The 25912-nt window shown below is 42.0% G+C and overlaps 1 protein-coding gene across 4 annotated transcripts in view; it reads left to right on the forward strand.

The window, feature by feature from the left end:
* The first annotated feature begins 632 nt into the window (after window positions 1-632).
* arnt2 (aryl-hydrocarbon receptor nuclear translocator 2) overlaps window positions 633-25912 on the forward strand; it is a 62197-nt gene continuing 36917 nt past the window's right edge. The window contains exons 1-6 of one of the 4 annotated variants that reach the window (XM_040002135.1): window positions 633-930; window positions 6638-6749; window positions 10158-10205; window positions 13572-13785; window positions 16692-16905; window positions 20515-20617. In XM_040002135.1, the coding sequence (XP_039858069.1) occupies window positions 900-930; window positions 6638-6749; window positions 10158-10205; window positions 13572-13785; window positions 16692-16905; window positions 20515-20617 (722 nt within the window). In that variant the 5' untranslated portion in view covers window positions 633-899. Of the gene's footprint in view, window positions 931-950; window positions 1134-6637; window positions 6750-10157; window positions 10206-12587; window positions 13786-16691; window positions 16906-20514; window positions 20618-25912 lie in introns of those variants that run through there. The other 3 variants (XM_040002136.1, XM_040002137.1, XM_040002138.1) reach the window with 3 other exon arrangements.

Genomic DNA, 25912 nt, shown 5'->3' on the forward strand with positions numbered 1-25912 from the left:
GTTGACAAAATCAGTTACAAGTATGTATATATACATATATATATATATACACACACACATACATATCTCTGTGTGTGTGTTGGTGGTCTTTTTCTTAATTATTTTTCTTAATTATTATCAGTAATAAGTGTGAAATCTTTTCAGTCGTCGAAGATTGCATTATCCTGTGCGTAGAGGGAAAATAAGGCCTGTACTTGTGTCTTAACTGTTTCAGGTTTTGCCAAAATTGATTGATTTAATATAAAAGGTACAAACCAATGAGGAGTTAAACTCAGCTCAGTTTTATTATATAGCGAACATCAGTCAGGACCCTGCAGTGATACGGATACTACAATGATACTTGATGGGAGATAATATTTTAAGGCAGAACAAATGCAAAGGTTAACAACTGACGATCTTGTAATAAGTCCACGACTGCACGGCTCGGTGTCAAGAGGAAGAGCAGCGAACAATCGTAGGCGGAAATGTATTCTTCCAAGCGTCCCAACAAACAAGCCCGCTACAAACCACTGATGCCTGCTTTCAAAGCACCGTGCATTACGTACACTATCCACACTGTAGAACATTAATTTATTCAAGCAAGTCGAAAATCTCGCGGTGTTACCATTCAGACATCTTGAATTTTATTAAAACCACTTTTTTTCATTAAAGATACGTCATATATATATTTTAAATCTATCCATCTGTCTCTCTCTCTTTATATATTTATACAGACAGGCTTTGTTAGCGGCTTGAGTCCACATTATTTCCGCTGCTTTAGCGGATGTGTAGTTGGTGGCTAGACCGAGTCTCGCGTGCTAATCCCGCGGAGAAGAGACAGTCTCTCACGGGGGCTTTCGAGCCGTATTGTGCGTCATCTGCATCGCCGCCGTTTTGTTATTTTTCTCCGCCGAGGAAACATGGCAACCCCGGCTGCGGTCAACCCGTCCGGTAAGTGAGCAGCTATAGTGTGCTGGTGGAGAAATAAAATGGATATGTTCAGGACAGTAAAGGAGAAAATGCAGCCGGGTTTTGTTTCGACTGTTGCTGAAGAAGGTCGAAGCTCCGACAGGCCGCCGTAGCCTGGCTCCAGCATCCATATCCCTTCCCCCACCAAGCCGACATTCACACCACCGCGAGGCTTTTCTTCCCAGGTTTGCAGCCAACTTCTGTCGAAATGACGTGGTTGCTGTGTGATTTTATGGCTTTAGGCCCATTTGTTGTCATACTTTTGCTCCGGTTCGTGTCCCGTAGAACTGCTAGCTGTACGGGTTTGGCTGTCCAGCCCGTTGCTTTCCTCTCTCAGTGATACAAAAGGTTATTTTGCATATTGTTGCCGTACCCCATTGCCCTTTATATGCTGTGTTGCCTCTAAGATATTTAAATGCTCGTTTTTATGGAAGGGGAGCAGTCTCACATCGGCATTTGCCTTATTCGTGTATCTCTGTTCCGTGCCTGTTGATTCTTTATTGCACAGAAAGCCGATAAATATGTTCCGGGGCGCTTGGACAAAGCGGAATGCTGTTTAAAAGTCTGCCCCTGCACTTTGGGATTTCCTCTTGGTTTGGGGTAAATAAACAAGTAACTGCAAGCCGGCGTCAAGCCACGGTGAAAACAAGTGAGCCGAATCCATATATCTAAACTTTTAAAGACCACAAACAGGCTGCAGAGTCGAGGGGAAATTACGGTTCAGCGGCGGTGGCGCGTTGGCGGTGCGTGGACACGGAGAGTCCATCTGACAACTGATGCAGAGAACATCAGGTGTCAGAAATATGATGCACAACCTTTTGTGGGCTACTGTTGCCTGTGCTGCTGTCGGTCCTTAGCCAAGCACGGAGACGTTATAAGATACAAAGAACCGAAACAAAATGCTAAAAACAATGAAAAGTGACCGACACTGTAGCCAGTGTCGGTCACTTTTCATGATGCTGTCCTGATCTTTGGTATTGTTTTTTCTCCCATTCCTGGTAAACTCCACCGTTCACCAGTCAGCTTTTGGCCCATGTCAAGCATCAGGCAGTTGCAGCATGCATGGAAGTTGGTTAAAAACCCCTCACAACATGCTTTTTGTTGCCAAATACTTGTAGATATGCAGACGGACACAACTGCAGTACCAAATGTTAAGCATCAGCATTAATAGACGTTAGCTGCTTGAATCAGTCCTAAAAATTTCACTACAGTGCTAATACATTGTCCTCATTTTGCCAGTTTACTAAATAAGTTGTATGTGAAGTTCTACCTGTTTGCTACGTTAATACTTGGTAAAGAACGAAAGTATATACTACTAAATAGGTTGAATTTTTTGAATTTTGATGGCAATTCAAAGGGAAAACAACCACGAAATGATGATAAAGTTATACAGCAGCTTCAGGACTCACTGAAATTCATTCAGCAAGTTTCAGAATGCTGCTGAACCATTTTCATCAGCAACAAAGATTTCAAGCTGTGACTGTCATCCTAGAAGAGAGCACTCCACAGTCTGAGATTAAATGGGGTCAAGCAGTCAATTACAAGCAATCTGTTTTTGATAATACAGTAATTAACGGTGGCAAATCATTGAAAGTCACATGTTTTCTGCCGTCTACATAGGTAGGAATTCCCATTTAAAAAGTCCATTTGTCCTCAGCAAGTTTTCCTGTTGTACAAGAAAATAGCCAGGACTCAACTCAGCTGGCACAAATAGAGTTGAGTTCTCGGTGTGTGATCACGGACACAGACTCTGCAATCTGTTTACATTTATTAGTTGGACACAAATCATTTGCAAACCTTCAACAGTCCGAGTGAGACAGCGACTGTCTGCGGAAACGTTGCGTCTTCTCAGGCGATCTGTGCACTCGTCCTGTGATCAAAGGTGGTTGTGTGTGGAGCACCCTTGAGAATTTTTTTCTTGTCACACATAATATGTCACTGTAGCATAAATGAATTCAAGTTGACGTAATCTGAAAAAGTACTGCGGCAAAGTAATTATTCCTGTGCGGATGACAGAGACTCTCTTGAAGAAACGGGTCAGCCTTAATGCTTTGCGTCACTTCATTGACAGTGTAAATGAAAAGGGAATACAAATAAAGAACTGACTGGTTATTAGTACCTTTGCTGCATACAGAGTGTTGAAGTGAGGTGCAATTGGAATGAAAAATGAACAGTCCTGTCAGACAATGAAAGGGCACTGTCAGCAGACAAACTGCAGAGAAAAAGGTGAAGAAGCGTGAACAGGCATGGTGGAGGAATTTCAGGAGTCATTTCTGACAGAAGGATAGAAGCAAGAGTGATGATGTATGGTTTGAAGAGGGGGGCACTGACAAAATGACAGGAGGCAGAGCTGAAGATGTTAAAGTTTTCATTGGGAGTGAGCAGGATGGACAAGATTAGAATTGAGTAAATCAGAGGGACATGCAGATGAGGGAGAGTGCATATACTGGACCAAAGATTTTGAATATGAAGCTACCAGGCAGAAGGAAAAGAGTAAGATCTCAGAGAAGACTACATGCAGAGGGCTGGTGTGACAGAGGTGCCTTCTAGGCATGTGGTCAGATGGAGGCAGGTGAGCGGCTATTGTGACCCCTCAATCGAGCAGCCGAAAGAAAAGAAGATGACGGGGAGCAGACAAAACAAAATTCTTCTTATTCTTAGTCAAAGAAGATCTCAGTCAGTGCAGATGTCTTGTATGGAGGCTGCATCCAACTGTATAATGAGCCATTCCAATGTGTGGTGGACGCAGGCAGTGAGAGCTCTGTGTGTCATTAAGCACAGCCAGAGGAAAAAATCAGCCTTATAGTTTCCCTGGGATGGCAGTAGAGTCAGGCACATTGACCTCAGACCAGATACCCAGGGATGTGGGAGGGGCTGGTCACTGCAGGATTATTCCCATAATTCTGTGGCTCAGACCCATTTGGTGTAAGAGGGTGAGAAACACGAGAAGTGAAATGATCTGATGAGGTCTGTGTGCTTTGAGAGGACAAAAAAACCCATAAAAAAAAATCAGGCCATAAATCAAACTGCAGCTCACAGAAGAGTAATTGCTAGAATGTAGCAGAGCATCCTTGTCAGATCTTTAGCCTTGTTGACTTGTTCATTTATCAATTAAACTAGTCTTATTTATTGCTGAAATCATTTCCATTAACTAAGTGATCAAAAAACAGAAAGTTGTTCTACACCTGTACTAAGGTCAGTTGATTTTGATTCATAAACCTTCCAAGTAAAGTTTGTTTCATAGCCTCACTTCCGAGTTCTGCCGTGGACATGTGAAAGTTAATGAGCCAGATATTTTATTTAAATCATAACAGTTCTGACTCGTTAGCCCTGTGCCAAGAATGTCATTTTTAAGGAATTTTTATTTTGAAACGGAAAAATAATGGTTTTTATTTATTTACCTTCCATCCCCGGCTACATGTGCTGCTGGTAGTGCTGAGAGTATGCAAGCGGCTGAGTGGACTCATCAAGATCATATTGTTACATATTGAGCAGTATACACCAGTATATACCAGTATATGCCAGTATATAACAGCAGATCAGAATATCCCTCCATGACTGTAAATGGTAAATGGCCTGTATTTGTATGGCGCTTTACTCGTCCCTAAGGACCCCAAAGCGCTTCACACATCCAGTCATCCACCCATTCACACACACATTCACACACTATGGAGAAATTTGAGCTTTTCCCACTACTTCTATTGGATTCATGCATTCACTATCAGACTAGCTTGTCTGGATTAGGGTTGTGGGATGCTCAGGCCGATCCCAGCTTCGCCTAGGTTAAGCTGTTGGGAGTATTTCAGTTACAGAAAAAGTCCCCAAGAACCATATTTACACACAGGGACTAAACAATTAACTGTCCATTTATACAGCAGTGAAACTTGGTGACTTGAGGCATATATTTTTAAGGGTTCTGCACGTTTCTATTATCAGCCAACACATGCCAGCATTAATGTATGATTGTGACAAGCTGTGTTTTTAGAAACAAGAGGTTACTATTTCATAGTCAAGTCACTATTGCAAACGAGCCCTGTGTACCTGTACAGGCTATATCATTTGGATTCGATTTAGACACCTGCTCAGTAAACATAGTTTGTGAATACAGATAATGTTACCTTTAAAATCAAGTCTTTTACATTTTGGCCTTTGACTTCTACATGATGATAATAAGTGATAAATCATCATGAGGAATGATAGCAGAGGTATAGAGAAACACTGACGGTGTTCAACATTTTAACCATGACAATTAAAGGAGATGAAACACTGCGAAACTGACATAGTTATAACTCTTCGAAGCTGTTTTTTGTTTTTTTTAAGTGCTTAAAATTAAAGTTCAGCGCCATCTTCTACGTTACCGGGTTGGTTGGTTGCGTCTAATAGACTTCCATTAGTTCATGTTAGCTAACTAGCGACAGAACTGATAACTCGGGGGGAAATCGAGGGGACTAAAACTAAAAATGAGCTTAAGCGGGGTCGCTTTTGTGCTGCCCCTGAGTGCAACAATGAGTTTTAGGTTAAAACTAAGGATATAATTTCCACTTTCACTGTATGTGTCTTTAGCAGCATTTGTTTTTTTGTTATTTAGCTAGCTTCACTCGAAACTTGAAAGACGTGTATAGTGGTATTTTGAGTGTGTAATAATCCTCCTGTTTGAGGGCTGGTTGTTAAACTTTGTGGCTAGGGAAAAAACTATGGAGGTCAGAAATAAAGCGTGACTGAAGAGCGGGAATAGAAGCAACCTTGGGTAAGGGTGTGCAGTGATTGAAAAGGAGAAAGGAGGCAGCATTTCCTTCAGTCTCCCCAAAGGCTCATTAATGGATTTAACCCCAGGGCTTTTCTACTTCTGGCTTTCTGGTCGAGCTCCAGACTTCTCACTGACTCTCTTTAAGACCGTCTCATCAACATAGTGAAACGAGTAGAGTAGAAGATGGCGGAGGCTAAAAACAGAGCTACGAGAGAACAGACACCTATTTGATATGAGGGATGTTTGTACTGGTTTTACTTAGTGGCTTTTAAGTTCCTAGGTTCCTTTTTGTTGTATAGATCAGGTTTTTATCATCATTTTGTTGTGGCACTCAACAATGAGGAGACATTTAGCCTGCTTTATTTAGTGCAGTGTTTGTGTCTGTGTGCATGTGAGATTGTGTATGTATATATCTCTGGGTGCAGTAACACATACTGTATCAAATTTTAATTAATTTACTTTGTGCACTGAGTCATACTGGCAGGTTTGCTTCACTTATCCATTTCACCTGGCTTAATGAGTGAGTGGAGCAGAAAGATGTAGAGGCACAGAGTGATGATAGAGACTCCAGGAGCATAGACTGTGGTCCTCACACTGTAGCAGCTTAATGTTGAGTAAAAGAGGAAGCCTGTATTTTTACTGATATATATGTCTAAAAACGTGTTTGATAATCTGAAAGTGTGACAAATATTTTTTTAACAGCACTGTAATATAAAAGCAATGTAAACATACATGCGAGTAGTTTAGAATATTTGACACATCTTACAGTACTTCAAATGCACATTTGCAAATTACAGTTTATATTAAGCAATGGAGAAGACACACACAGACCCTGGTGACACTCACAGAGGACACACAAGCATAGAAACAGTTTTATAGCTGCAAATTATATTGCTTTAAGATTAGAACCATAGTTAGTCCTCCCTCTGTTATATCTTCCAGAAATGGGCAGTGAGTTGCCAGGGACAGTTTCAATGCCAGGAGCTGTTGGATCTGGACCGGTGAGGATGGGTGGAGCCGTCCCAGGTCGTGGGGGCAAGAGGAGATCAGGAGGGTGAGTGTCTTTACTGCTGATATGCTGTGGAAATTAGCTTTAAAATTAAAGGATCACAAAAGCTTTGTTGGGTCATCAGTCCTTTAAATCCTGTTAGTGTTAAATTTACTGTATTCTGAACTAGTAAATGCAATCAGTGTGATTGTATTGAGGTTTAGGACTCTCGCAGTGTCCTCAATACTGCAGCATAACTGTATTGACACGACAAATTTTCTTACTGTCTTCTGCTTTTAAATTTATCTGCACCTACATGTCTGTATTTGGGCAATGAGTACACCAACAAAGAGCGATTTTTATCACTCCTGGGAACAATGCTAAGCCTCTCTCATCCTCGTTGGAACCGTGCAAGATTTAACACGTTGGTATTTCTAATTCACAGCGGTATGATTACACACTAGACAACTCGCTGCAATAAACTCACCACTTGCTAATTGCAAACTGCTCAGTGGAGTTGGTCCCACTGTGGGACATGGAACTGATTCTTGCTCTGTTGATGCAGCAAGATTCATTGCTATTGATGATGGAAAAATGCAGTAGTTCAGCATTTTCCCATTATCAATAGTAATTATCAACACATTGTGTCTATTGATAATACTTATTGATTTTTCTAAGAAGCATGGGTGCTCACGTAGTTGCATCCCACAATCTCAATACCAGAAAGACAATCAAGGTTTAAATGAAAAACTAGAAGTTTGGGTGTCTCAAACTTTGAAAGCATATTGTTTAGAAGACTCGTTTATAAGAGTAGTTTCTCCGCACAAGATACTATTTGTGAGGTCCAGCTGTTCTCTCTGCAGGAAAAAGCCAACAACGATCCTCCCTTCCATCGAGTTGTGATTCATTAACAGTATTAACTGAAAAAGCAACTGTATACTGTTAATACTGTTCTGTCATTCACAGTTTCTGTGAGTGATAAAATGTGCGAGGATATTTTCTCACCTCTTTATATGAAAAATATTCTAGTGGCCAGTGGAAAATGGAAGAAGTTGTTTGAATTTGTCATTTCAACTTTAAAAAGGATTCATTTAGAATGGAACCACATCTCATACTGAAGGCAGACCGCATTAGCATGGAAGTCACAGAAGTAAAAGAATGATCTGGAATACACATCGATTGCTCTAGACTTTGTATATTTCTGTTTGTTGTACATTAGTTGGTCAGTTTACACTTAACCCATGCACAGGCAATGTAGAGAGTAAGGTATGGCTCAAGGTTGCGATACAGTTTACTCCTGTCTATGGTGTTCCTGCTGTATGTGCTCAGCTCAGAGTGTATGTGAACGTGTTCACGTGTTTGTGTGGTTTCGAAATGATGTCAAGGTAACGAACAGCTAAAAATCTTCTCTGTTGCCTGCAGACAGTGTGCATAACAGTTTTAACTCTCCAGCAAGTATTCTTAACAGCAAACCCTGAAAAAGGGAAATGGGCCCATGCTCCTGTTGGCCCACCATTCGCAGGAGGCGCCGTAGGGGTTGGTAGCAAAGTGTGTTGGGCGGCGGCCAGAAGCGAAGGCCCTGGTGGACCGATCCCCAACTACCAAAACTAGTGACTGAGACATGGCATGTCACCTCTCTGGTGGGGAGGGAGCCTGTTAGTGCCTGAGTTTGACAGAGGTACCAGCGAGATATAGTCTGGCTCACCTCCATGCACGGCCTGGGCTCTGGAACCGCTCTCCTGGAGAGAGACTGGACTCTGTCTCAGTCTGGAGTTGACTTTGGTGAAAGGTACTGGGCTGGGGTGGTATCGTACTATCCCCTCGTCTTGCTGCCTGTAATGTTGGGGTTTCTCCCAGTGGATGAGAGGGCTTGTTTCCTGCGCCTTTGGTTGGGGAACAGGTCCTGACTGTTGCCTGCACTTCTGCACTGAACCACAGTTTAGAGTACCCAGCTTTCTTGGGGTTCCTGGGTGGGGGTGCTTGAGGGTGCTTCGCCTGGGGACTCTATTATCCTACTGGGAGACTTCAACGCTCATGTGGGCAACAACAGTGAGACCTGGAGGGGCGTGATTAGGAGGAATGGCCTCCTGGATCTGAACCTGAGCAATGTTTTGTTATTGGACTTCTTTGCAAACCACAGTTTGTCCATAATGAACACCGTATCCGAACAGAAGTGCACGTGGCACCAAGACACCCTCAGCCGCAGGTCTGGTCATACGATTATAAATTCGAACATCAATCACCAGACCTGTGGCCTAATGTTCTGGACACTCAGGTGAAGAGAGGAGCTGTGCTGTCAACTGATCACCACCTGCTGGGGAAGGATGCTGGACAGACCTGGCGCACCTAAACGTATAGTGAGGGTGCGCTGGGAACACCTAGCAGAGGCCCCGGCCCACTAGATCTTAAACTCACACCTCCGGCAGATCGTCAACAGCATCTGAGACTGGGGACACTGAGTCTGCACCTGAGTTCAGCATCTCCAAATTAAAGTGACTGAATAGGTGAATAAATAACTGTAAGTGACACTTTACTCACTTTTAGTCACTTACAGTTATTTATTCACCTATTCAGTCAGTTTAATTTTAAAACTGTGTATATACTGTATATTCTGTGTGCCTGTTTATGCCCTGTCCTTATCTTCAACGCCATGCTGCTCTGTTGTATCTTAATTGCCCCTCGGGGATAAATAAAGTCCTTCTGATTCTGATTGCTGAAGCTGCTGCACCTAGTGGAAGGCTTTTACTTTGGTGGTCTCAGAATCTCAACACTGCTTTTCACAGATGGTGTGGTTCTGTTGGCTTCATCAGGTGATGGCCTACAGCTCACATTGGAACAGTTCGCAGCCGAGTGTGAAGCGGTGGGAATGAGAATCGGCACCTCCACGTCTGAGGCCACGGTCCTCAGCCAGAAAAGGGTCGAGTGTCCATTCTGTCTCAAGGACAGATTCTTGCCCCAAGTGGAGGACTTCAAGTATCTTGGGGTCTTGTTCACAAGCGAAGGGAGCGGGGGCAGGGTACCTGATCACAGGCAGGGCCTAGGTGTTGACAGTTCTTACCGTTCAGCTCCTCAGGACTTGCCTGACCCTTTGGTACTTGGTGGTTACAGCTTTCTTAGCGGCCTCTTTGTGGTTCCCATTCGCCTGTGGGATTCCTAGGTACTTGTAGCTGTCCTCAATGTCTGCAGTGTTGCCTTCTGGTAGTTCAGGCCACTCATTTCTGACTACATTTGCTTCTCTTAATTACCGTCCGCTGTCTTTGAGTCCAGCTTTGTCCAACCATTGGTAGGTATTCTATCAATGACTAAGGAGCTATTCTACCTCTTCTTACGAATTACAAATTGCTTGTAATTTGTCGGCCAAACGTAGCTTGTGGCTATGTTCTGATACGTTTATGCAATATTTTTAATTTTTATTAAAAACATACTTAATTAAATTAAGAAGTGGTAATTCTCTTTCCTGTTGTTGTTTCTCAGAATGGACTTTGATGATGAAGATGGAGAGGGGCCTAGCAAGTTTTCAAGGTGAGAACATTCACAGTAGATGGCACACATACTGTCTGAAATTGTTGAGTACATAGTTCATGAAAACCACGCAGTTTTTGTTTCAGGGTATCGGCAGGTGCAATGAGTTGTTAATGGTTTCTTGGAACAAAGTAGGAGTTATGTTGGTTTAAATTGGTCCCTTAATTTGAGATATCGTTCTAAAAATTCCCGTTTTGTTTTGAGAATCCTCCTGATACCCTGTTTGTAACTGATGTGGACACATCGGGACTTTTTTCTTTTACATAAAGGGGACTCGAGTCTTCCTCTCACTGCATCTCAAGTGTCCTCTCACAATTTCCTTTCATTTCAGCCTGTCTTTCATTTGTTCCTTCTAATACAATGTAATGCGTGAGTGTGTAGGATAGTTCTGAAATATAGCAGTCGATGCTGTTTGGAGCTGACAGAATCTGTGAAGTTGAACAGTGACAATGGAGAGCAGGAGCTGCTCTCTGCTGGCTACACAAGGAACTGCATTTCATGTCTGATCCATGTGGATTGAGAAAGGCATACCATGAAAGGATGTGCTGCTGCATATGCACATTGTACATCTGCTGTTTCCACTCCAGCATATTCATCGTTGCTTTCTCCCATATACAACAGCTTTCATTCACCTTGCATCTTATTTCATGACACAAAAGAATGAACTGAAAAAACGAGCTGAAAAAGGAATTCACTTTTATTTTTGAGGGGGGATGGTGGGGTGGGGGGGGTGAGCTGGTACTATTTTAGGCTATAACACCTGAACTGAAGGTTAGAGGGATGAGCAAACACACTGCCCTGTGTACAGGCACAGTGGGAAAGGTTCTCAGTCAGGTAATATTCCCTGCTAGGGGTTGGATGCGGTCTAATATTTGTTTTAAGAACTGATGAAGGTGACATTTCTTTACAAACAAAATACAAGCTCAAGCAAATACGTCACATTTCTTCCCACACTCACCTTGAGGTTGGACGGTGCAGATTCACCAGTTTAATTATTTAATTTTTCTTTGTTTTTTGTTGGAATCTGAACAACTTAAAGACTTTGACAGATATTGTGGACTTAATTTAATCATAGAAACAATATTCACTAGTGGGTTTTGTGGGGTTTTTGCAACTTGCTTGTTAGCTGCTTATGAGCTATTGTTTGATTGAAATTCTAGTAAATGTTTAGCATGAGATGAGTGGTCAATCAAGATGTCCTCAATCTAGTGAAAAGTTTTCTTGCCTCATGTAGAATTTGACACTAGATGACATTTGAATTGTGGGGATAGGTTCAATGGATAATCCAAATTGTCACTAGGTGTGAATGTGAGTGTGAATGGTTGTCTGTCCTTGTGTGTTGGCCCTGCAACAGACTGGCGACCTGTCCAGGGTGTACCCCGCCTCTCGCCCTATGACAGCTGGGATTGGCTCCAGCGCCCCCCGCGACCCTGCAAAGGATAAGCGGTAGCGAATGGATGGATGACATTTGAATGCTGGGGTTTTATGTGTATTTTAGCGTGCTGGATCGTTAAACTAATTTAATTTCTTAAACAATTAAAAAGATTGTTAATTTCATTATAAAAAGGAGGCAAACACCCTCCTGTGTAACTGGGCTCAGTTCGTTGGTGCCTTGACGTGGCAGTAGTAGTGGTTGTGAGTCACTGCTGAGTCAAGTGACAATCCTAAAAACACACATGACCTGAGAAACCATCTTGTTGTCCATTTTTGTACATCAGACTTTGTCGCATCGATCATCAATCATGAACATGTAATGAAGTATTGCGTGGCAGCTGAATATGGACAGTGAAGATCAGAATCCTGGTGGGGATAAGGAGAGATACGCCAGGTAGGCTTAGCCAGCTGGGCATAAAGAGGATTTTCCATTGATGCAGGGATCAACAGACACTTTGATCCTAACAACAACAAAAACACTTCTGTGTTGTTAGAAATGCTCACAGCGTGTTCCCAAAAAAGATGGCTAAAAATAAAACTGGAAGCATTGAGTTTGTTAAACGCACCCAATTTTAGTACGAGAGAGGTGAGCACAGACATTTTTTTTAAAACCAGGTCATATTCCAGCAGTTAAACACCTTCTGTTACTGCGAGGTAATCGGAGCACCACATCCAAGATGGCAACACTGAAGTCTCTTTTTTAGCCTTATGTCCTGTGGCAGGGCTTTGGGATTGTTCACACAGCGGCGTGTAGAACACAAAGGTCTTTGTTAGACAAACAAAAGGGAACCAAACAAACTAAAAACAGGAAGGTAAAGTTAGACACTGGAATTAGGGGAAAAAGTAAACTCAGTAATGAATTCATACGAAGTTAAAATAATCATGAGTAATAAAAAGCAAATTCCAGAATCATGAGGTTTATTCTGCAAGTCTTCTCTCCTCTCACAGGGTGCTTCACAGCATGGTCGACGTTCCTGCTACATAACAGAAACGAGCAAGAAGCGGACTTTATCAGCCTTGCATTAAGATTTGGCTTCACTCTGTGTTTTGTTCGCTCTTCATGAGTATAGCCAAACCATAAATGGAAAATATAACTATTATCTGAAGCCACAGAGCCTTAGTTGTACTCTGTGGTTACACCTTTGCTGTTACATCTAACAAGATTTCCAGGATGGTTTTTTCCATACTTGGATTCCCAACATGTGGGACAGATGTAAGCCAAGCCGAGAGCTTCCCTTGTGTGCTGAGCTTATGCTGAGCTTATGCAGGGCTTGGTATGTTTTATTTTGGTATTGTGCAATTATCTTGTATTTTATTTTATCCATTTATTTTTCAATTTTTACCCAAAATTTTCTGAGAATCGCGAGTTTTATGAGAATCTGTGAGGTGTCAATAAAAACTGCCAACTTGACTCGAGCATGATTTTTATGTATATCCATACCGATATGATGGATTTTTTAAAAACCTTTCTCTGCTGGTAAATCTGTAAAGTCTGCAGCGTAACCTGCTCGATGGAGGACACACAACTTAAAGATTCATTGGTTGTTTTTGTGTCTTCCCCAAATAAAGTGGGACCAGCTAATCTGGCCGTTGTAGACTCGTGTCTGTTTGTATAATAATGGTCAGAGTGCAGGAGATTATGTCCAGGATTAAGACTAATAGGTGTTTTTACAAATAGAGTACTTAACGATACTTGGAGGAGCCACTGAAGTCCTTAACTGTTTGTGCCCTGTGTTATTGTCACTGCTTTCTTCTTAGATGAATATTTAAACACAGAATTGTTAAAATAAAGAATAATAATTTGACAGCAAAGGGCATCTTTGAGTCATTCATCTAAAGTTCCAAAACATCCTGATAAGATGCATCCCAAGGCTGCAAGGGGTTCTCAACTTGCATCTTCCAAGCCTCTAACTGATCTTTTCTCTGTTGTAGAGAGAACCACAGTGAGATTGAGAGACGCCGGCGCAACAAAATGACCCAATACATCACCGAGCTGTCGGACATGGTCCCCACCTGCAGTGCTTTAGCTCGAAAACCTGATAAGCTGACCATCCTGCGTATGGCTGTTTCCCATATGAAATCCATGAGAGGGACCGGCAACACATCTACCGATGGCGCCTATAAGCCTTCCTTTCTCACGGAGCAGGTACTGCACTGTCAGAGGAGCAAAGCTCTAAGATGCTCACAGCAAAAAGATGGATGGCAGTGGAACTGAAACTGGCATAGAAAAATATTTTTTATTGTGAAATTTCATCACTACAAAATATTCAACAGTCAACTGTTAGTTGAAGTGGGAATGTCTGGGAACAACAGCAAGGATGAGGTTGGCCAAATAAAGTCACAGAATGGGGTCAGTGGATGCTGAGGTGGGTGGTGCACAGAGGTCCCCAACTTTCTACACAGTTAATCATTACAGACCTCCAAACCTCACGTGGTCTTCAGATTAGCGTAGAGGAGAAGAGTGAGCTTTGCAGATTGGGTTTCCATGGCCAAGCAGCTGAAACCAAGCACTACATCACAGAGCGCAATGCAAAGTGTCGAATGCAGGAGTGTAAAACATGCTGCCAGTTGTCTCTAGAGCAGTGATGCGTATTCTCTGGAGTGATGAATCATCCTTCCCCGTCTGGCAATCAGGTGGACGAGTTGCTGGGAGAACAGTACTGTCAGACTACACTGTGCAAAGTTTGGTGGAGAGGGGATCATGGTGTGGGGCTGTTTTTGTGTTCTAGTGAATGGAAATCGTAGTGCTTCAGGATAAAGGATGGCCCCTTGCTGTTCCAACATTAGTGTGCACAAAGCAAGATCCATAAAGACATGGATGAGCGAGTTTGGTGTGAAAGAACTTGACTGGCCAATGTCAGTGTCTGACCTCACAAAGTGCTCCTGGAAGAATGGTCCAAAATTCCCACAAACAGGCACTTAAACCTTGTGGAAAGCTGACAGGATGGACGGACAGGATTAAGAATGGGATGTCACTCAAGTTCATATCTATGTTAAAGGAGACAAGCAAATGCTTTTGACAATACACTGTATGTCTTCTAGTGTGCAACAAAGACCACTTTTGTTATAAGAGGTCTTTAAACTGCACTTCTTTAAATTGGTGACCATTGTGACCAAAAATCTGCACGCTGTAAAATCTCATTCGTTCCCAGAACTAAAAAAACAATTATGCAAACTCATTGCCTCAAAAAAACTAAGTAAAGGTTACTTAAGATAACTAAGTTGGGCAATGTACTCATTCTGAGTACACAGTAATAAGAACAACTTGTTGTTCACCCACTGACAAACATCTCGAGTTCTACTAAATTAAAAACAGTTTGTGGCTACTTACTGTTTTTCTTTTTGCTTACACACAAAGTAAATGCAACAAAATCACACCATGTTTTATCATCCTTGAACTAACAACACTTAATATAAACAAATATGATTCAGAAAGAATAATTAACGTGTTTTGTAATGGAGTTAAAATCAGCCCACTTTCATTTTCAAATGCATTATTATGCCATTCCCAAAAAATGCTGTAAATCTGATATAAACAACCATCCATCCATTTTCTTCCACTTATCTGAGTCGTGGAGGCTACCAGCCAAAGCAGAGAACCCCACACCTCCTCCTCCCTGGCCACTTAATCCAGTCTATGCAGGGGAACTCCAGCATGTGTCCTGGTCCTGGGACATGCCTGCAACACCTCACCCAGGAGGCGTCCTTGTCAGATGCCCCGAACTATCTCAACTGACTCATTTCGATGTGGATAAGTAGCAGCTGCACACTGATGCAGAGTGGGCACTCCACCCTTTTCTGGCTGAGGACCACGGCCACAGATTTGGAGGTGGTGATTCCAGTGAGGGCTGGAGGCAACCACCTGATGCTTAACCAAGCTTAACCTGACAGGACATCTCTACAGCTTCATGGCAATTACCATCACAAGAGGCACCAACCGCCTTGCAGTCACAGCTCCTTGCAGCAGCTTCAAGATTCGTAAATCTTGCAAACCACAAACATGTTGAGAAGACGAGAGATAACAATATGGAGCTGTCGGAATTCCCCATCACTTTCAAGAGTTTAAGACTAGACTAACCAACCCTGCACTGCCTGAATTGACTACAAGAAAGGCAATGACTCAGTACCTCACGCATGGATCCTGGAATGCCTAAAACTATACAAGACCAAAAGGACACTAAGAGCCTTCATTAGAAATTCAGTGGGAATGTGGCCACAACACCAGAGGACAACTTTAAGCCAAAAGTCGGCATGAAGTGTGGGATTTACCAAGGAGATGCTCTCTCTGTGTGCATAGGCCTGAACCCCCCTCAGCCAAATGATCAGCAAGATTGCTGCATTCGATATCCCTGCAGCACATAAGAGCAGGGTGCTAGATGCTAGCAGGCAGGGCATACATAGAACGCCATAACCAAGTGTTATGAAACATCTGCACTGAGTATGGCCTGGAAGTCCTGAGGTCAAAATGGGACACACCCATTAGGGTGGTTGAGGATGAAGTTAAGATCCTGTGGGGCTTCCAGATGCAGGTAAACAAACTGGTGCTGGCTAACCAGATGAGAGGAAGATGGCTGTAATGAAAAATACACCTACATTAAGAGATGGCAACATCAGGAAGAAGAAACGCAAGAAGCGTGAGAGATTCCAAGTGCAAGCTAGAAACGAGCAGCTGCTTCATGCTGTTTCTGACTTTAACACTGCATCTATTGACAGTCGTGCCCTTGCTGCTGTTCTTCCTGCCTGCGGCCATATATGCAGACGGAGCAGCAGCACGGAGCCATGCTACCAGATCTCAATGACTATAGCTTAAAGTAACAGGAAACATATTTCTTCAACATTACCAGAGCTGTAATTATTTTAAGTTAATCAAGAGTTTCCATCTTCTTATAAACATTTATGTCTACTTAAATGCTTTATTAACATTTACTTTTACTTACTACATCTTAATTTGAGTTGAACACATTTTCACTGTGTATTTGGTTGAAATTAGCTTGATTTGTCTTTGTCTATTTGTTTGTGCTTCTTGGTTAATAAACCTTTCTTTCCCTGTAGGAACTAAAGCACCTGATCTTGGAGGCGGCGGATGGCTTCCTGTTTGTGGTTGCTGCAGAGACGGGTCGGGTCATCTATGTATCGGACTCGGTGACACCAGTGCTGAACCATCCCCAGTCTGAGTGGTTTGGCAGCACTCTGTACGAGCAGGTCCACCCTGATGATGTGGACAAATTGAGGGAACAGCTCAGCACTTCAGAGAACTCCATGACAGGTAGAGAAAGGATCGTCACAAATAATTCTTGCAGCTTGACGTGTTGTACTTTTGATCATTGTTGTTTCGTAAAATGATTTGAGCAGCAGAGCGTCTTTATAACCACCTGCTACACACACACCACCTGTCAGGCTGCACTACACTTACCTTTTAGAACAAGTAACACTCTGATATTCATCACAGTCTGAAGGGTTAGCTCTTATTCTGAAAAGATTGTTGATGAGACTTCATAGACTGGATTCATCATAACACAGTACGACAGAAGTGGTTGATCTGGCCAGCTGATCATCTCAACCCAGCAGCATAAGGCTTGAGTCACCAACATTTGGGTTTCCTTCTCATTTTGTTCTGACATTTTTGAGTCGTACCACCATTTAAGCTTCAGGTCCAGTTGAAACCGTCCTACAGCCAGCTCTGTTTTGGTTTAGATGGTGCTGACATTTATTTGTGAAGCTCCACAGTTTGGAGTCACTGTCACGCGGGGAGATCACAGGTGGGTTCTTGCTGTTTGGAAGATGAGCAGCTTTCTTCAATCTACCACTCATCTGCCACCTCGCAGAACTGAGTGTCATTGTTGTAACGTTAGACACAGAGGAAGAATAAAATGGGGAGAAGAGGAGAACATTTAAGATTAGGGTGGAATATTTATCAAAGGCATTTTAATTTGGCATTTAGAAATGGAACTCTGATGAAACTATTATTAAGATTTAGGTCTGGTTTAAATCTGCTGTTAATCTTTATTATATTTGGTGTTACATTATAATTCTAGCTGCATACATATGATGTATTTAAAGCTGAAAGACTGACAGTAACATTTGAACTCTAAAAACCTCTGCAATACTTGGATTGCTCACTTGAGGGCAGCATTGTTTTCTTAAACCTCCTTCTGCAGACTGTAGTCTGGATCACCACAAAGCGTGCCTGTTGGTCTGTGCATGGACTCCAGAGCGCCTCTGAACACCCAGCAGTACTGTGTAATCCACGTAACCCAGTAATCCCCGTGTCGAGCTCTGGCAGATGAAAACACACCAGAATGCACGCGTACACAAGCACATGCGCACACGCGCACAGCCTTTGAAGTCGCTGGGTTAAGTTTAATTCACTCCTCTTCTTCTCCTCCTCATCGTGTGCGTGGCTGCATGGTTTTCCAGTTTGTTGATGTGGAAGGACTGAACAATGTCCGTCAGCTCCCAGTAGACCAAAACTCCAAAGGAGTTGCTGATGTCTGTAGCTCATTGCAGAAAGAATGAGTTGATTATTTTTGGTGAGAAGGTCGTAGTACAGTTCACATCTTTCTTTTTTTTATTATGGCACACAAAAATATTAATGCTATTTTTCTATTCATATTTAGTTTAGCCCAGTACACTTTGTGGAAGTCCCCAGAACCACATACCAGTCCTTTTTAATGAGGATATGTCCTTCAACTAGTACCTGCCAGTATTTCTAACATACCAATACAATACATTTGTCTCTGAGTGATGCTGAAATACAACAAATACTCTGTGCATTTGTTGCTTCTAGACTCATCTGTTGTAATTCCTTATCTCACTGTTCTAAAAGCTCCCTGAAAATCCTTCAGTTGACCCATAACGCAGACATCCTAGAAGTTTTTCCTTACTAGAGTTTTTAAAAGTAAAACAGAAGGCAGAGCCTTCGGCTGTCAGGCTTGTGGAAACAGCTCCCAGCTTGTATTTAAGAGACGAGTACAGTCTTTGATTATGATTATCAGAATGCTGGTGGCAGCGTGGCAGAGGGTTAGGGTTAGGTGGTTCTAAACTGACTGTAGGTGTGAGTGATGGTCTGCCTCTCCCTGTGACGGTCTTTGGTGTACCCGGCTGCTCACCCGGTAACATCTGGCTCAGGGATCGAAGCAAACTTCCTGCACTCCTTCCTGAACTACAGCTGCACCTGTAGTTTTTAGTTTGTCCTGTTTGTTGTATGTGGTGCTGCTCACAGGGGATCAGCTGGTTATTTGTGTGTCTAATATAATACCTTAGAGTATAAAGCAGTTTGAAGGTGTGTTGTAACTTATGATAGCTGAATCTCTGGTCTGGTGCTTAACCGAGACGTTGTTGGGTTCTTTTGTGACGAGTGAGTTGGTCCACATTTACTATGCTGCTTAACCTTCTTTCCTCTGTATGGATCATTAAGTTTGTGTGTAAAAAATCTAATATCACAATATGTTTTGGCTATATCACGATAAACAATATATATCACAATATGTTTACATAACCTCCAAAAACTGTTATCTTCAACCACTTACTGCCTAACGTTGCACTGCTGTATTCATTCAAATGGACCCTTCATTACTTTTTTCTACTTTGAATAAAAAAAAAAAAATCTGAATGAATTGAAATGTTGTTGTTTTTTTTTTTTTACCATCAGCTGCACTCAGACTTTCTGTGGTGAGCACCTTTAAGAAACAAAAATCATCAAAAGTACGTCAAGCAAGAAGTCATGAGACAAAATTAAAAGCGAAATAAAAAGGCACTCTTTTGTGTTTATAACAATTGTGAAATAAAAAACGATCTTTTTCTTTGTGTAAGCCACTAACCTGCCACTGTGAGAGGTTTGTCCAGTGTTTCTTTAAACTACCGTAACTCTTGAACAGCTTGCGCAATCTTAAAAATTCCAACATATTAATGATGCATTTGCAGCATGAGGGGGAAAAACTCGACGTGAATCTTTTCCCCTTAAGCACTTTATACTTGATGGTTACGATAAAGCCGTCATATGTGGGGAAAACTCAGGATACATTGAGTATATTAAATATATAACGCCCACCCCCAGTGTGAATATCCAGTCAGCTTCATGGTTTCTGGATACTAAAAGTACTGAACTGCATTTCTGAGAGGTCGGTGAAGTTGCTTTATTCTGGCCGTCTCAGTAATCAGCTTTCTCTTCAAGCCTTCAATTCGAATGTCTCTCTTTTCATCCCCGTCTCAGTGCCAGTGAAGAGAATTGGTTGAGGGATTTAATGTGCACTTAGATCACACAAGTGGTTTGATGTCAGTCACAGGACGATTAATTAGGCTTTTTACTGCAGCTTTATTGAAACACTGTGTCATTCTAGATACAACAGACTGATAGGATATTGCTAAAATGGCAGTATTGATGTTGATCAAACAAACATTTTACTCTGAATAGATTCTGATCTCAAGATCCTGCATGGATCTACTCCCCAGAAACTGACCCAATGCCATTTGTTTGGTTCATTACCACAGAGGAAATCGGTAAACAGATGTTCTTTTGAATGTGATAAAGGATGAGCCAGTACTCACTGCTGCTGTCAAAGCAAAAGTACACAAGTACACCTTAGCTTCACTGTGTTCGAGCCATCACTTACAATCTAGTTCTCTCCTGCTGCCACTCATAAAACTACATGTCCACTTGATGCGTTTTTCTGTCATGAAACACTGTGGCACTCAGGATTAGCACCCAGATGCTTCAAACAGCTGATTTCAAAATGAAAAACAAAGCAGTGCTGGACCGAACGTAAAAGAGCAAAAAACACAGAACACTGGGCAAAAGACCCAGGACCGTGGCAGTGTTGTTGCAGACTATACATGTGTAATATTATTATTAAAGATGTTGTTTGTGTGTCAACAGGGCGAATTCTGGACCTGAAGACAGGAACGGTGAAGAAGGAAGGACAACAATCCTCCATGAGGATGTGCATGGGCTCCCGACGCTCCTTCATATGCCGAATGAGGTGTGTGTGACCAAGTTGTTTTTTGGGGAGGGGGGATTTTGATTTTGTGCCTTTCGAGCACCCAAAAGTCAAGAGTGCTGTGGGCTACCTAAAAACCAAAACTTCCAGTGGGCCCACCCAAATATACATACTTAAATTTCAGCTACGACCTTTGTGGCCCTCCAGAAGTGCCCCAGCCCACAAATGACTGCACTATAGAGCAGTGCATTGAACTCAGAGTTCTATTACAGCACATAAGACAAAGACGGACAACCATTCAAAATGATAGTATAGTAACGACTGGGTTAAGCTTCATATGCACGGTTATGGAGTAGATGGTGGAATGTTTATCTTGGCCGTTAGTGTGGTTTTACTAGTTTCTCTGGGTTTAATTCCAGATGAGTTTTATTTGTCAGATTGTTTAAATATATAATGTAAACGTGATCCATGGAATTTTTCAAGTGGTTACTTTTTAGTGATCACTGCATCAGTCATTTATTTGGGTAATGTTAAAGTGTTTGGGGAAAGCGGGGTAGTCTGATGTAAGGCCAAATCTGCTCTTTGATTGCTTTCAACTTGAGCTTGCATGTCAGCAGACTGAAATCTGTTGAAATGCAAGTGAGCGCAGATGAAATGGGTTACAGTGATTCTTAGCAGCGTTTGATGTATTGTAACAGGGAGCGTCTCTGTTTTTTCTACTTTGTTGTTTTAGTCTTTGCTGCGTTGCCCCTGGATCCCTTTAAAAATAGGTCATCTCAGACCTATAGGGCAGCGGTGAGACCAAGATTGAGACTTGCGTTCAGTGTAATATCTATTGAGATGTTGTGGTTGCTGACGAAAGGAAATGGAAGCCTGGTTATAATGATGTGTCTCTATGCCTCCCTCTAATCACTGCAGCTTTAGTCCACACAATAGCAATAGCAGCCTGTTAAGTGCAGAGTGCAGTCACTTATCCTGCAACAACAACAGCCTCCCTACTGTGTTAGGAGCTATAAAAAGGTAACACTGACAATGACATCTAATTTAAACAGGGACAGTTAATGGATGTGTTTATACCAGAAATATAAGATGCAAATCTAGCTTCAGAGCAGATCCCATAAACGTCACATCAGAAAGAAGTTAAGCGGTCACAGAAATGGTTGGGGATCTGTCATTTTTGTGAGATTTTTACATCAATGTGGGCAGAGTAGAGCACTGCTTTATTACCACTGGTAAGCTGTTTACTGACAGCACAGTTTGTCTAAATGTGCCTATGAGACACCTTATAGGAGGTGTAGTCCATGTAGAGCTATGTGAATAAAACAGTGATATTTTCTTTTAACCCTTTAAAGCCGGTCGGAGCGGGCACGCTCCGTTTTGCGTAACTATTTTTAAATCCCGGTAGCACTGCAACCGCGTAAGCTAGCGCAATAATTTGTTTTGCATATGAAACCGGAGGAGTTGTACTTACATCTTATGCCATCAGCTTGTCCTCGGTCACGTTTCCTTCCACATATAGCTTTGCAAAAACTGCATAAAAAGCACTTGCAGCAACAAAAACATAATATTCCAGAAACGCGCTTTGCCGATCCGATCAGCTGTTTGTAACACTTCCTACGTCCATCAGCACGAACTATCGCATGTTCGCCATGACCTGCCCGAAACCGGAAGTGACGTCATTTTCGCGGAAATGAGCCTATACTGGTGTTTTTAAAAGTTATCTTTGACTTTATGACTTCCTGTGTCGTTTCTGGGATGCTTAGGACTCATATTGCACTGCTGGAAATAGTTTATTTTGATGCATATGCTGCTTTTTTGCAAATTTGCATTATAATATTTATTTTCGTTTTTCCTGCAGTATATAGAAATTGGTGTATCTCAAAAATAAAACTATGAAGACACTCAAAATAAATTTCCTGTGGTGGGAAACTATTTTGTGCAACTTTTTTGTATTTACAGTTTTGAGGGATACGCCTCTTAAATTTCTCTAACTAGAAATATATGTTAAAAAATCAAAAACGATTTTCAATTTTTTTGTAGTTTATTGCACTTTTTTGCAATTTATGTAATTACTATGCACTTAATGAATACATATTATTAAAATTTAGGCTGTAGTGGTTGTATTGATGTATAGCAACTTGAAATTCTCCCAAAAATGGCTCCACAGTATGTAAAAATATAAAGTAAGCTCTGGCGGACTTGGTTCTATGGTAGGTCTTAAAGGGTTAATGGTCAAACCTCAAAAATGTGTATTTTTTCAAATAGGAATGGCTTATTATCAATTATTTTTGTTTTTTTTAAATTAATGAATAATTAATGAATGATGTGTTGATTTAATTATGTTTTATTTACATAGTACCAAATCGCAACAAGAGTTGCCTCAAGGTACTTTATATTGAAAGGTAAAGACTCTACAATGATAATTCACAATCAAAGTCACAGCTGTAGGAACAGCCTAGCTACACCGACCGTCAGTAATGGCCTCATTTACTTAAAATGTTACATTTTACATTGTTGGAGAATTTTCCAGCTTCTCCCACTGACTCCCTTTAGGGGTCACTACAGCTAATCATCTGCCACAACCTCACCCTATCTTTAGCATCGTCTTCTGTCACACCACCCGTCCTCTTTCAGTACATCCATGAATTTTGTGGTCTTCCCCTTTTTTCCTGCCTGGCAGCTTCATATTCAGTCTCCTTTGTCCAGTAGAGTCACCATCTCTCTTCTGCATATGTCCAAACTATCCCAACCTTCCCTCTCTAATGTCTTATTTTGTCCATCCTGCTCACTCCCACTGACAACCTTAACATCTTCAACTATGGCACCACCACTGCTCCTTTTGATGACCACTTTTGATGAATACTTACCACTAAAAATCAGGAGTCTGTTCACATGTCGTGCCTGTCAGTGTAAACCTTTGATCTTGTGAGGTTTATTTATTGACCTTTTGTCATGCATCTCATGCAATTCCAATTGAACAGTCCAGCAAATGATATTTTATGGTTTTATTTTATTGCATTGGACTTGGAGTTGCTCAGGTAGACTTCATGCAAATGGTGTTTCTCATCTAGAAGATGCTTGATTTTCAAATATAGACAGCAATTCTGTCTATAAGAATTATGAACAGAATCAGTGACAAAGGGCCGTCCAACACCCACTGGCAATGAGTCTGATTTATTGTCTGTGGTCCAAACTCTTGCAACGGTTGTATGAGGACCGAATGGCTCCTAGCAATGGATCAGGCTCCACCCACAGAATCCTCAGGTCAAACTCCCCAGGCCGAGCTCCAGGGCAGGACCCTGGTAACCCTATCCCACGATGGGTGAACTGTTCCCTGGATTTTACATTCATTGGGCTTTTCTGAATCCCTCTTTGTCTGGTCCCTCACCCAGGATCAATTTGAATGACGACATAGCCCCTGGGATTCCTGGGACAGACAAAACCGCTCTATCACGATAAGGTAGAGATTCACTGTGGGGCATTAATATAGGGATTTGCTAATAACACAGACAATGCGCTAATAAGGCCTGAAGGCCTCATATCTTTACATGGTTTACATCAGGGTTATCAAACTCAACTGCACAGGGGCCAAAACTCAAGGCACACTTTAGGTCGTGGGCCAAACAAGAAAAACATTTATTGAACAAACTAAAACATGTTTTTTTTAAACATAAATATGAATAAAAACAGACGGGAATATTATTCCTTTGGTTATTATTGGTTTGCGAAGCAGCTTGAAGTTCTCTTTTTGTGCTTCAGAGTCACCAAAGTGCCGCGTGAACTCAGTGCGCTCAGCTTATCAGCAAAGTGCGCCGACTTGGTTCAACATTACTCGGCAACAGGGAAAGTGAGGCAGGTTGCACTGGTGCGTTTGTGACGGCTTCACTTGAAATGCCCTCACCGTATCATACATGTCCATGAACCGACAGGTTTCCTTGCTGAGCTCAAAAACTGTATTGAGAACTTTCCCATAACTCAGCCAGCGGAGCTCTGTATGATGAGGAATGTCGGCAAACTCTGAATCCATTTCCCACATAAAAGACTGAAACTGACGGTGATTTAAACCTTTAGCTCAGATAAAATTTACAGTTTGTGTCACGGTGATCATTACATGCTCCATTTTTAGGACTTTACCACACAGCGTTTCCTGGTGTGTGATGCAGTGATGTGCTGTTAACTCACCGGTACATTTCTCCTCCTGCATCTTTACTCACATTCTGCCGACTAGTCCGCTTTTTTTCACCGCACGACTGACCGGCGCTCCATCTGTTGTTTGTCCCAGGGCAGTTTCATGTCGGTTACACTTAGACATACGTTTTTAAAAAATGTCTTTTCCTGTCGTTGTCCCGTGCATCGATTAATGTCCAATATTTCCTCTCCACGGATGAAGATGGCCAGCTGTGCAGTGTCCATCATGTCTGTACTTTCATCTACAGTAAGAGAGTATGCAATAACGTTTTTTGCTTCTTTCACACAACTGTGTTCTTAAATCAGTGGCCATCTCACAAACCGATCAGCAATCGTATTTCTGCTCAGGCTCACATTTGCTAAAATCTGCGTTTTTGTCTGGACACGACGTCGCACAGCTTCATCCTGCAGGTCTTCAGAGCGGTACCGGGCTGATTTGGCTCCTCTGCTACAATAAAACTTGCTTTCACAACAGCTTCACTTTGTGGTTTTGCTCTGGTGACAAACGTCTGCTGAAATGTCAGGTTCTTCTTTAGCTCTTCTACTTCCTGTAGTTTCTGCGTTTAGGTTTTTCAGCTTATCCTGACGTTTTGTCTCGTAGTGCCGTCTTAAATTAAATTCCTTCATTACAGCCACATTAGCTCCACTAATAAGACACACGGTTTACCAGCATGTCTGTAAACATATATTCAGCCTCCCACCGGTGCTGAAAGGCTCTGTATTCAGAGTCAACTTTTCTCTCCACCATTGTGAGCGGCGAGCTTCACAATAACAGAAGTTTGACTTGATTGACGCGGGAATGTTCCCAGGTAGCCTAGCGTTCAGCAAGGAGGCTGCAGCGCTGCATTATGGGATCTGTGTGTGTTAATAGCGCCTCATATCGCCGGGCCATGCATAACAATAATAATAAATCTATATAAAATGATCTCGCGGGCCGGATATAAATGTCTGCCGGGTCGGATGTGGCCCGCAGGCCTTGAGTTTGACACGTTGTTAACATATCCTGACTTTACTAAGATTAGGATACAGTGGGTTTAAATCAAGTCTTCGAAGTGTGAGTATATTTTGTCGATAAGGTATTTTACAGTGATGACTTGTTGATTCTTCTTCTGTAACATTAGATTTGCACCTAGTCAGCTGTGAAAGTGC

The sequence above is a fragment of the Simochromis diagramma genome, unplaced genomic scaffold, assembly GCF_900408965.1.
Source record: "Simochromis diagramma unplaced genomic scaffold, fSimDia1.1 OVJJ01000430.1, whole genome shotgun sequence".
Classification (NCBI taxonomy): Eukaryota; Metazoa; Chordata; class Actinopteri; order Cichliformes; family Cichlidae; genus Simochromis; species Simochromis diagramma.